The sequence below is a fragment of the Anser brachyrhynchus genome (assembly GCF_964034855.1).
Source record: "Anser brachyrhynchus genome assembly, chromosome: 1".
NCBI classification, from domain to species: Eukaryota; Metazoa; Chordata; class Aves; order Anseriformes; family Anatidae; genus Anser; species Anser brachyrhynchus.
The window spans coordinates 12822400-12835852 of NC_137694.1; the positions used below are offsets into that span (position 1 = coordinate 12822400).

General features: G+C 38.7%; 1 protein-coding gene across 12 annotated transcripts in view; it reads left to right on the top strand.

Moving 5' to 3' along the window:
- The window catches only part of MAGI2 (membrane associated guanylate kinase, WW and PDZ domain containing 2), an 817299-nt gene that overhangs the window by 793548 nt on the left and 10298 nt on the right, over positions 1 to 13453 (top strand). For all 12 annotated transcript variants that reach the window (XM_080581211.1, XM_080581210.1, XM_080581215.1 and 9 more), the window contains one exon: positions 55 to 193. In XM_080581211.1, coding sequence (XP_080437337.1) covers positions 55 to 193 — 139 coding nt within the window. The remainder of the gene's footprint in view (positions 1 to 54; positions 194 to 13453) is intronic.

Below are 13453 nucleotides of genomic sequence, written 5' to 3' on the forward strand. Positions count from 1 at the left end.
AAATGCTCATTTTCCTGCAATTCTGTCTGACTCAATGTTCTTCTTACCTGACAGGTAGGAGATCAAATAATTGAAATCAATGGAGAAAGCACAAGGGACATGACACATGCCAGAGCAATAGAGCTAATCAAGTCTGGTGGCAGGAGAGTGCGACTGTTGTTGAAACGTGGAACAGGCCAGGTCCCTGAATATGGTGGGTTTTCATCTTTACATATTTCTATGTGCATGCACCTATATAAATTTGCTTTGGTGTTAAGTAGCAGTTGCAGACTGATATATTGTCATGTGCTGGGGCACATTAAGTATGGACTTAAGTACTTACCCAAGTACAGGTGGAGTTATTCACATTTAAGTGTTTTCTTGGCGCAAGGCCCTATATGCGTACATCACTGTCCTCTGCTGCCCTCCTGACACAGGCAATGGCTTAGAAGATGTGCATTGGAGGAAGCACTTTGAACTCTTTAGGGGACATCTCTGAGTGTGCTGGGAGTTGCTGATTTGCCTTTAAGCTGTCCTTTCCTTCCTCTATTGGTACTTCTCTGAACATTTTGAGTCACAGCAGCTCAGATTTAAACTCAAAGCATTAAAAAGAATATGCTTCCATGATAACCTCACCCACAGTATTATCTCTGACAATATACACAGATGATCAAGTAGAAGTTAACTCTCAATAGAAAAGGAGACTGCTCAACATGGTCAGAAAGTAAGATCCATTCTTCTCACATTTTGTTTCTGGGACTTTTTCAAATATCTCAGACTGTGAGTCATTTAGATGATATAAGATCTTATTTCACTACTGAAATGACAAGAAATAAAAATAAATTATCCAAAGATCATTCAAAGACCAAAAAAAAAAAATCTTTTTGAATGGAAATCAAGTCTTACAGGTCTTACTCTAAAATACAGCGTGACAATGTCATATATTTACATAAGTTCTATGATGTCCAAAACTGAGCCTTAGATATCTCAGCAAAAGGTTTGGTTTTTGTTTTTGTAAATGATCGTTCCTTAACTTCCTTATGCTAGAACATCCAAATTCCTTTAAATTTTTCTAATGTTCTGTTTGAAGTTCCAACATAATTTCCTATTAAAATCAGTAATTGCAGTACATATGAAAATGCAAAGTAATACTTAGGCTTAAATGTAGGTTCAAGTCAGCCTTTGCTATCAACACAAATTCAATACCTCTATTGGAGACATTAAAATCAGTTCCAATGAAAGCCAGTGCTTTGCCAGCTGTCAGTCTATGTAGTGATTGTACCATTTTCTCCTCTCAACTAGAAACAATCCTGTAGCTGAGGCAATACTTGACAAAGTGTTGGTTGCATTTTTACCAGCTTTCAGGAGTTTCTGGGCTCATCTGATGATAAAGTCAGTCAGTCATAATTTTTGTGAGTGGGAACAAAGCCAAAATAGCTAACAGTGATTATGATAAATTGGCACAAAGATATTTAATATCAATTTTAGCCAATATATAACCCCTCCAGGGAGACCTCCAGCAGAGGGTCAGATCACCTCCAAACCTTATTTGTAGAGAGAGGTGCAACATTTTTAATGAAAGAACAAACAAAAGTCCATGACTGACTTAGCAATAGTAATCCTTCTTAAATAGCAAAGGCATGTACCAGCCCTTCTCTCATCCCTCGGAAAATGATTTAATATAATGGGGGTCACAGGAGACTGCTAAGAGCAAAGAATCCATACCAGACCTGATTACAGTTCAGAGCCTTTCCAAATCTGACTTTCTTAAGATCCCAGTTCTGGATGGCTCTTAAAGCTAGGCTTATGGGGGATCTTAAAATAAATGTATATGTTTATGCAATCTTATAGATCTGTACCTTATTCCAGAGTCATAAGACATTGTAAATAGATGGAAAAAATGTTCTGTGTATATAGCATTGTTCTGGGAAAACAAATCCCCCAACAGGTGTAAAAGAGCACAAGCTTTCCCCCCCCAAAAAATACCCAAGTAGGAAATATAAACAAACCGCTACAAATATGGGCACAGCTTGGAGTGATAACAGAAAAAAATGATGTGACTTCACAGGACTGTTTAAAGCTTTGCTCACCATTTGAAAAGTCATTTGAAAGGCTTAGAGGAAAGGCTGTGTCAAAATGCAATGACTGCAATATAAGCACTAAGGCACTTACTTGATTTGGTGTTGGGAGTCAGTAGGTCAAGGTGATGGTTGGACTTGATGATCTTGAAGGTTTTTTCCAACCTAGATTGTCTTATTCTATGATTCTGGTTCTATGATTCTATAATATTTGCCAAGGGGAAAGAGTTAAACATTTTCCTAGCTGCACATCCAGCTTACTGCTCCTTATGAGAGAAGAACTAAGCAACAGTGCTTGAAATCCATGTTTACCTGCTGCACTGAAAAGCAGTGGAAGTGTTCAGAAATTCCTTTGTAGTGTACACACAACCTACAGAAAGCATAATAGCAGAGGGTAACATCTGCATGTCTGCAGTTCTTAATGTGAGCATGACACAGGCAGATAAACGTTAGGACTCTGTCCAGTCTAGTTAGAATGGAAACAAAATAAGAAGATGAAATTATCTGAGATCTAGGTCATTTCCAAAACAACGAGAAGTGTTATGAGAACAAAAAGAAGGTGCACATAAAAATCAACAGCACCCTCTTAGGAAGTTGAAAACAAAAAATAACAAATAGAAATTATTAAAACCAAAGGGCATTCCTCAAGAAAGCCAGAACCTCAAAGATAAGTCACTGCACTGCAAAGAGCATGTGTCAGCATACTGATGACAGATTTTTTTTTCCAAATAGTGGGAAACTGAACACAAAGAAGATTGTGACGATAACTCAAGGACAAAGTGGTCCTGAGGACATCAGACAAATTAGTCCAAACTTAGTAGTTCCCTTTTCATCCTACCAGAACCGTACAATTGAGCTGTAACAAGACTAATTGCAGATTTTACTGAAAGAATCAGCCTTTTTTATTTTTAGCAAGCACATGTCAGAAATATTCTTATCATCATCATCAATGTCCAGTTCTACAGCCCCTCAGTGGGAAATAAGACTTGGTTGAGTATCAAAATGCAAGGCTGTAGGACTGAGCTGGCATTGCAACGGTGGTATGGTGCAGAAGAGTAGGGAGGAATACAAACACAGAGGAGGGGTATCAAGATCCTTTCCTGGCTATTCTCTCTCATTCTCTGACAAGTGAAAAATCAGGGCTTCCCAAGTCAGCTGTAGTAATGCTGCATTTTGAGACCTTTCCAACAGCAGTGACATTCAGACTCATGGCATTAAGAAGGAAGCTTACCTAGAACAGCTGAAACCAAATGGCCAAAAAATGCCACATTGTTGTCTTTCAGTCTTCAACTTTTTATTTGTGCAATATAACTAATTCTTCTTAAATTCCAGAACCATTGTTCTGTTAGTGCAAAATATGACAGTATGCATTTAAGTACAAGAAATACCAGTGTAGGAATGATGATGTGATTGGCATCAGTAAAAGCAGTGTAAAGGAAAAGACATCGATGATAAGAAAGTGATCAGTGAAACAGAAGAATGTGTATTGAAAAGTAGAAAGCATTCAGCAAAGAAACTGAAAGCACCCCTGTGAGGGTGTAAATCTCCTGAATGAGTTATGCTTGTTTATACCACCTGGAAATCTGTCCCTATAAGTACATCCCAGGAAAACCTGGATGAGCTGAGACATTGCTTAAACCTGGGGGAAGGAATAGAGTGTTGCAAATGCACCGTTTACCTCAAGTCCGGCTGCTGATTGTGCTTGGAAACAAATTCCAGAGATCCCAGAGCCCTTCAGAGAGAGAAGTCCCCACGTAGCCAGAAATCCTATGCTAGCGTGCCCTCCTCTATCAGAATTTATGTGAAGGAGCAGGGATATGATTAATGTTCTGAAATGGAATCTGATTTCACAGCAGAGTGCAGCAAAAGAAGCTTAGAAAACAGATGTTTTGTCAGCCAGAATCTCAGAACATATTTACTGAGGATAAGGATAGCCAGAGAAACTGGGCTTCCACAGAAGGTGAATTACCACAGCTCATCCAACCCCAAAGAACAGCAGCATCATGTTTCATAGGAAATAGCCTGCCAGATATGTTCTGCAAAGAAGCAAGACCATTGTGAGAAATAGGATTACTGTGCAAGAAATAGTAGAGGTGCTGCTGGGGATCCCAACCACGTAGCATGCGTAGTGCCCAGGGAGCCCTGCTGCAGGGAACGTGAGGTCCCGCACACACCACGAGACAACATTCACAGCCAAAGCTGTACCTCTGAGCACTTCTCAGCCCAGCATTAAATACGACTTGATTAAAACAGCAGACCAAGATTTTTTTCTCAAAATGGCTGCTTAATTCCCTATTTATGCATCTGCCTGAGAGGTTATTGACTTCAGCAGGAGATACTGGGTGCTCACACTGTGGGAGCCTAATTACAGGCACTGTATTTTACAGGCCTTAGCCATTGCTGTACAAACACCATCAGAAACACATCTATATTGCGCAGCCAAGCATTAGGATGAAGAGGCATCCCTAAAGGCAAGATGTGGGAAAAAAACGTTCACAAAATCCAAAGATAGTAGCATTCAAGTTTAAATAAAACTAACAAATTGCAGCCTCCCCATCCAGCAATGAGCTCTGCAAGAGGCAAGTTGACTCTAATGACAGAGCAGCCCCAGGAAGCTACAGTTTTCTCTGAGAACAACCACTATTTTTCTCTAAATATCAATGGAAGAAGGTCCCTAGAAAAACATGTGATAATGCAATCTTAGTCTCAGCAGTCCTGGCAACTTGCTTTTTCCGGCTTGCTGCTCCTAGCATTTCCTTTTATTACACAAAACTACATTAAAATACGTAAGTAGTTAGAAAGGATCTCAAAGTAATAAATTTTACAGCCAAATAACTGCAAACAAGGCAAAAAGGTGAAGGACTCTGAGGCATGGTTAGACCTTGAATGGTGACTTGTGGGTGGACTCCATCCCTCCAGCAAGGCACAACCTCCATCCGCAGCCTGCTTCCCTTCTGGTGCTGAAGAGGGAGAAGAAACACTGAACCTGTGAGGAACATCTAGACGAAAGCTGGTTTGGTTCCCTTCCCGCTTTCACAGCAGGACTTTAAAACCATACTTTCTATCAAGTTTGGTAGTTTCCCATTTAGTGTTAAGTTGCCTAACACCTCCTGCAGAAAGCTAGAAGTTTTAGAGACTCCAGCCCATTCACAGCAAGGTTTTTGAAAGCCTTTCCATTGCCCTGCCCTGGAAATCTGGGTCTGGCCTTGTACCCACTGTGCCTGGAGGACCAGAGTCAGAAAGGTCTGGTGAACAAGAGGTCTGTGTCTCATGGCTGGTTGGCACTTTATGGCTCTGCACAACGGTTGTTCTTCACCTCTCTCTTTCCCCTTGTTTGGCATTGTTAAAAGACATGTCCTGTTAAAAAGACATGTATCATTGTGTGTTTTCAAGATGCGTTGAGGCTAAATCATGTACAAAACTCACCCTGTTGGTTTAAGACATGATTTTGCAGAGCTAGTTTAGATTCATTTTTGATTATTTAAGGGAGGACAAGTTGTGTACATAACAAGTAAAGTTTCAGTATACACAAAGTCATTGCTGGTTAACAAACAAAACATACAAGTTACTTAGCAGCAAGCCATTTTTGAAGGGTCTTGAAGAAACTCAGTTCATGTTTGAGCACTGCCCCACTGACTAAAACAAAAAAATGTCAGAGTTGTTACCAATGCAAGGATTTTTCATAGATTTTGGCGCAGTTCTGATTTTTTTAAACCCTTTGCTTTTCATTTGTTATAACTCCTTCAAAAAGCACCTCAAGATGTACTCCATATCCACGGTCCAAGTGACTCTACCTCCTGAATATATATGCATAGTAGTTGAAATTATTCACTAATATTTAGACTTACAGCATGCTCATTTGTCTTGGCTTTACAGAAATACTTCTTTCCTGTTACATAAAAGCTTTTTACTCGGTTGTTCTAAGCATACTAAGAATTCTCTGCTCTAACAATAGTGAAATATCTTTATGTCACTGGTTCTGTTAATTCTAATGATTGGTCCTAGGCTGTTCCTCCCCTTCCTTTAGGAATGGTACCTTCCAGTCTCTCCATGTGCATGAAAAGTGACAAGCATGGGTCCCCATATTTCTACTTATTGGGCCACCCTAAAGACACGGTTTGTAAACTCTGCATGTATATTATCTTTCTCTAATATGCTTTTGTTTCTCGCAATTGTTAATTGAGTCTTTTCCAGCTTTTTCTGACACACTAGCTCTCTAAGTAGTTTCTAAGCATTCAGCTCTCCTCTCATAACAGATTATCTTAGATATCGAAGCACCCATGCATTTTACAAATGTCTTTTAATATACTACATCATTTATAGATGGTTCTTTAAGTTCCACTACTGCTAGTGCAGGAAACACATCCATAAGTCTGCCATATATCTGCTTGTTCTCATTACAAAAATTAATGGTATGAATATGACATTTCAGGTAGCAAACCTTAAACTATGGAGAGTCAAAGCCATAATTATCCTCTTCCTTATGGTACTTGGCTTGCAAAAATATTAGTGATTTGAAGGTGGAAGTTAGATAATGATCTCAAACCATATTTATATGCAGCCTCTTGAAGAAATAACTAATGTAAAATTGAAGACTGTTTGGAACAATCTGTAATGCAATACGCATTTTTTAAACCCGGTGGCTATGCTGAATTTACACATAGCACTTTGCACTTGATTTCAAGCTATTTTCTTCATAAATCAGATCCTACTGCACAGGTTGTTCAGATACATCAAATTTGTAATACATGGTCATGGACCAGAAATGATACCTGGAAAGGAAAGGAAAAGAAAAATGTATTTTTCATATTTTTTATTGATTGCTGTCATCACAGAAAACTCAGAAGTGTTCAGATGAATTCAGTCTCCCTGCTGTTATTGACTTTGCACACTGTAGTATATTTGCTATAATTATAGGGCAAGTCTCACGCTATTGAAGCAGACAGATTGGAAATAGAAAGGAAGCTATTCCCAAAGGTATTCTCCAGCCTCTGTGCTTTGAGCTGCTCCTCCAGTATAACCCCCATTGGCAAGCTGTGTTTAAGTGACCAATTTGGGGCATGCAAATCAGGATAATCTAATCAATTGCTTGCAGGTGTTTCCAGTTACAGGTTATTTCCAGCTTGTGTGTACAAGGAAGAATTTTCGGAAAGCAGACATGCCCCTGTATTTTGCTAGTGCAGAACTGGACACATCTAGAGGCCATCTGAAAAATTGCACCAATGTAGTTCAAGAGTTTGTACTGTACACCGGTGTCTTTCCCCACCAGAGACTAGTCTGAGGAACTTCTTCATTGCTGTGAGGCCTGTGTAGTGTAAAAAGCTGAATTGCACCAGTCCTTGCAGTCTTCCCTACCTTACTTCTTCTTTGCTGTCTTTGGCACAAAAAAGAGTAGGTCAAAGAGATCATGAGGATAGAAGTCCAGCCTGGTGGTAGGGCCAGTTTGCAAGTCTCAGTTGTCACACATAGGATGCTCAGTGAGTTGCAGTTCCACCCCAAGTGTTAGACATTAATAACCATTACTTTCTATGCATTACCTTTATTATTTTTTTCCTCCTGTAGCATAACAGACACAGGAAATAAGTCTTCCTGAAACAAGTAGAAATGTAAATCCTCTATAAATGTATCTTAAGTCAGTTGTGCACAGTCACTCAGATGATTAAGTATTGGGCAGGAAGTTTTGGGACAGAACTTTTTCCCAGCAAAATAAGTCCATAAATCAAAAGTAATTCATTTTGGGTCAACACCAAAACCAAAACACCCGATTGATTTAAATAATATATATTAAAAAAAAAAAAAGTAATGTCAAGCCAAATCAAAACATCTGTGTTATAAAATGTATTGCTTTCAGGTGTTTTTAATGAAGCAATTTGGTGAGTCAAGGAGGGATTTTTCCTAAAGAGACAGTTTTGCAGGGAGGCTGCAACTAAAATGGTGACTGTGCCACCGTCATAATCAAAGGCACATCTATTAGAGCACTGACCAAGGATGTGAATCAGATTTCCTGTTGCAGAACAGATATAAACTTTCTGGCATGTCTTAGGAGAGGCCCCTACCATAAGATTATAGGGCAGGCTGTTATGAGTCTGCATTTCTCTCATGGAAGTTGTTCCATTTTGTATAAATCATTATTTATTGAAGAAGATCAGTGGGCTTTCCTGAGGTTAGATATAACACAGGAGACATGCAGGTGCTGGAAGGTAGTTTAGAAAGTACACCCAGATCAAGTGACATCTGGCTAAATTCTGTGCTTTCTTGCACCATGGCTTTGGTAGCCCTAACTAATGACAATTGCATTTATATTTGCAAAAATACGTGAACAATTTGGGAGTTTGTGTTTTTATTGTTTGGATATAGAAAATTTCCAGCCTTCAGAAATCTCCAGTTAGCTGCAAACCAAAATCTTGAAGTTCTTTAGCTCTGATAGTATGTCAGAAGCTTTTATCTTTGTATAATACAAGGCTAAAGCATCTTGGTCTGTACATTTAAGACAGATAGCCCTACCTGTTCAGAGTACTGATTAGATAATCCAATTCATCCTACTTTTAATACTCACTTTACAAATCTCCAGAGCTGAGGTTGGCTGTTAGTCGAAACTTGAACTAGCCCATGTATCATTCATCTGATGTGAGTGCAAAAATCAATAGTCATTTTGGAAAAGAGCCCTTTCCTTCTGCGACCACCTTGATGGAACTGCAAACATTCATTCATATTCATGTTGCATTTCCAATACCACCTTGTTATTTCTAGCAACACCAACTTAATTTCAGGAACCTGTGGTGTGTAAAAAAAAAAAAAGTATCAAAATACTGGTTAATAAAATTGGCCTAAAACCATCAGGCAATTTGAATATGAGCTCCCAAAGGTTCTAGCTGTTTTATTGCTATGGGTAAAAACTATTCAAGGACAAAATTGAATATTAAAATTTGTTTTGCAAACATGTCCTTAGTTTTTAATAAATATGTAGCAGCTGGCAGGAAAGTAGAACATCCTTCTGTTAAATAACAGTATATGTGTATATATATGTACAACAACTTTCTATTTTAAAAGATATATAGACCTTTTTCATAGGTATCCCTTGATACAGAAATAGAAAACAGTTTTGAAAGGAAGAGAGACAGATGGGAAGACTTTCAGAGTTTTGTGGCTATGTTTTTTGAGCTTCTAGTGAAACTATCCCATTTCCTGACATTTAAATGCAGAAATACCAAGTCCGTTCCATAGTCCTAAATGTTGCTTTTGCAATTACACCTCCAGTGATTTTTGGCCAGTCCAGCTGAGTTCTCTAACTCACACTTCCCCCATCTGTATAATGGGAATAGTAATATTTACTTACCTATCTCATGAGAGTGTTATGGGGATTATTAATTTAATGCTTGAAAACCACTTTAAAGATTAAAATTCCTAGTTGACTACTCAGTATTATTATTAAAGCAAAACCTCACTAATCCACATGCATTATAATCCACACCAAAATTGGCAGTGTTCCCCCACATCTGAGCAAAGATTTAATATTAAGGGTGTTGAGCAAGTTCTCTTATTACTAAGGCTTAATTATTATAACACAATATACTGGAGTAGCTTTACTAATGTGGTGTAAAGTGTAGCTAATTACAGCTAAACTACAGTAGCTAAAACAGATGAACAAACATTATCCTTGGCTTTGTTCATGTAAACTGGCAGACAGACTTACCAGCCAAAGAAGGGGAAAGTCCCACTCACAAATCTTTTCTAAGAATTATTTTTGCTCTCTTCTATATTTCTGTTCAGTTGATAATATTGGATATAAGCACACAAAATAAAAAGACTAAAAGAATGCAACCATCTCACCCAGTCTCCACTGCATCAGTTTTTCCTTTCTTCTTTTAACCAGAGAAATAGGAAAAACTGGAATTCAGTGATACATACTGTGTCTTTGTAATTTGCCATAGGACTAAGTCCAGTCTTCTGCTGTTGCAGCATATCAAGAGATAAAATCCCTTTCCTGTTGTGAATGTCTCAGTCCCTCTCATTTCCAAGTTCACACTGGGAATAGCACTCCATGGTGCTGTTCATCAGTTAGCTTCCCTATGTCTCTGTGATGATATCCTTACAATTTAGAGCTCCATACGGACAGGGAAAGTATGAAGACACAAGTAGTTATTCCTGTTGCATGGCCCAATAGTTCTTACAGCAAAGGTCATGCAGTAAAACCCATTCCACGTTTCTTCCACGCAGCCAGTTTTCTGTAATGGCATGTATTTCCCCATAAGAGCAGAGCTGCTCATCTGTATTTTGACATGAAGAGTGATTTGGAGGGGGTCAAACTTCACACTCAACTGGAAGGATGCCAAAAATGTTGCGCACCCAACTCTGGCTTGAAATACACAAGAACATTTTATCTTTGTGTGTCCCAATAGTCTCTATCTCTAAAAATATCAACTGTACTTGGGATACGGTGACTTTGAACTCATTTAAGTGACATGTTAAGTGATCTGTGGTTATCCAGGTGTAAAAGGTCTTGCTTTTTAGCTCACTTAAAAGAAGCTATAAACAGCAGTCAGCTCTTTTAGAGACAGCAGCACACCTATGAAAGTACAAGGAGTTATATAAAATACGACAACAAGCAGACAAGGTGTTTTTTGCTTAATCCTTGCCAGGGGCCCGATGCCTGATACTTAAGTCTAAATGAAACTAGTAGATCTTCTTTTGGCTTTAGTCATTAGTATCTAAAATTTGATGAGTCTAAATAGTCATACAGAGCGTGACATAAAAAATATCATTCCAACCGTTAGAGAGTAGAAGGCAAGCTTCTTCTGTAGAGGGCATTGGCTGCACTTGGGTCTGCCTCTGCCTTCCGGGACGTGTCTCACTCCACCATCCTGTGGTGCAGTTCCCAGCTGGTGGTTTGTGGCCCCACACCAGGCAGAGGCTCAGGGATCTCATGGAGCCTGCCAGATTTCTTAAAGCTTGTTACTCTTTGCTTGGAAACAATCCGTTGGAAACTGAAGTGCATTTTTTTCACTTTGACGGTATGTGGTAACTCACTCTCCAACCCATGTTTAACAAACGTGACCATAGAGCATGTTCTATTTTGTTTAGCTACAGCAACGCGTATGCAACCCAGAATTTTAAACATCTGGGTTCATTCTGACAACGTGTACTTTGTGTTTGCTCATTAGGAGCTGAACATTACAATATTGCATTCACTTACTGATGCACTGCCATCTCATTAGTTTTTAGAGCAAATTGTCTCAGCGTCCAAAAGATGTCAGATACAACGATAGCCCCAACATAAAGCCTGGTCCCAAGGGCTGCCCTTTCAATGCCCAGTGGCCTCAAGTCTGAAAAGGGATTGCTAAAGATAGACTAAACTAATTCAACTGCTTCTAACCTTAGCAGCCATATTTATTCATGAACCTTGTAAATAAGGATGCAGTTGAACCAAGTTATGTGTTTTGCTTAAGATCCTGCTGAGATCTTAAGTGAGAACTGCCAACACAGCACCTGCCAGGAACAGCTTTCTAGGGGGCATTTGATAAACAGTAAAAATGCTCTGAATTCCATACTTGTGAACTAAATTTTATGTATTATGTAGATACCTTTAATAATGACAGCTATTTATTGACCACACAAGATGTGATGCCAACTGGTAACTCCCATTTTAGCTCTGATAATTAATAATTTTAATATTTAAGTTTAATTAAGTGTGTAATATCGAGCTCTTAAATTATTCAGACTTTACGGAATGTTTTTCATTAATACCACACATTCTATTAACATATTTATGAACACCTTTTATGACTTAATGTGGCTTAATTCTATTAATAAAAACTAATTTAAAAGTCATTATCTTTTTTAATTATACAGTAACTTGTAATGCAGATTCTTCCAGCTCCACTGTGGCTCTGGAAGAAAACTGCCGAGGTTTCTGCAGCTTCTGTACTGCTGCCTGGCTATGCGGAAAATGTAAAACCTTCTTTATGGAAGGGATGAGGGCCTATTGCCTGAGTAGCTTTGTTCTGATGGATATGTGAGATGCTCAGCACTTCAAAAAGTGTACCAAACAGCTTGAAGGACCTAGTGAATGATAATGTGTGTTTAGTGTAACATCATTCAAGACTAGTGTTTAGGTTGTCCGTAGACTTAACACCAACACAGCAGTGAGAATCTTGCTGCCTAGGATAAAAGCACAGACTGCAGCTTTTCATTTCAGCTGTTGACAATATTAGTGAGTAATCCTGCGACACTTACACAGATACATTAACTTAATTCAAGGAAAAAGTCAAATTTACCAAGTTCACTCAGATTAGTGATCATGCTCATTTGTTTAAATATTTAATGGATAGGACTATCTACGAGATTCGTATCTATTGAACAGGCTAAAAAGGGTCTTGGAATGAGTGATAAACTGTGTACTCATAATCATCTGGCCTTAAGGTTCACAGCCAGAAGACTTTTACAGTAAATAAGTAAATTGATTTACTAAATTAATTTACCTGTTCCAGGTCTGAAATATAAACAGATTGTATACTGTGCCTTTTGTTTTTTTTCCCTCTCCCATTCCATCGTAGGTTTAGGTAGCTGTTTTCTGCATAGAAAAATTACTTTTCTTATCCTCACTATTGTAAGAGCATTGTTAAAGTCATCTTTGCCTTATTTTAAGTTCTGACTGATGTTGTTGTAGACAGCTAAATGAGGCAGAGCTTAGGCACGTCACGGTGAATTGCTTATGGATGTGATTTATATTTAAGAGGTGAACAATAGCAGGGCAATCAAGTAGGGGCCAAAGTTAGATGCAACACCCTGGGCTCATCCAAGTCCAAGATACAACACAGTCCACTTGCTCTCCAGGACTCTCATACCCTGACTGTTTCTGAATTATTTGGTTATCTCTTGTACTAGCCTGAAAATTCTCAGGCCACTTACCTGTAGTCTCTCATGCTTGCTAAAATGGGCCTGATATGTGGAGATGGGTCTAAATCTCTGAGGCACTCCACTCAGCTTTGATCGGCAGCCTCCAGAAAAGTTTCCCAGAAGGAGCTCCCCAGCACTGGTTATGTACACATTCAACAGAAGAGTAGACATCTACTTCCAGCGGTCTTCAGAGACACCTCTCTTTCTCTCTGACTCTGTAAGGCAATTAAACGATTATCTCAAGTGATTAGGCCGGTAAAATACTGCTGAAGCAGTGTCATAATTAAACAGCTAACTCAGGGAAAGGTATTTACTCAGGATGCACTGGTTATAGAGTAGGGTCTGAAGAGTAAGAATAGGAACTCTTCAAGCCAGATAAATCACTTTCCATGTTTCTTTGTTACCATCTTTAAAGTAAACATGTTACATAAAAAATTGAAAACCGCTTTCATCCATAGCACTTTATAGGGTTAATGAAATACAAATCAATGCATATGCTG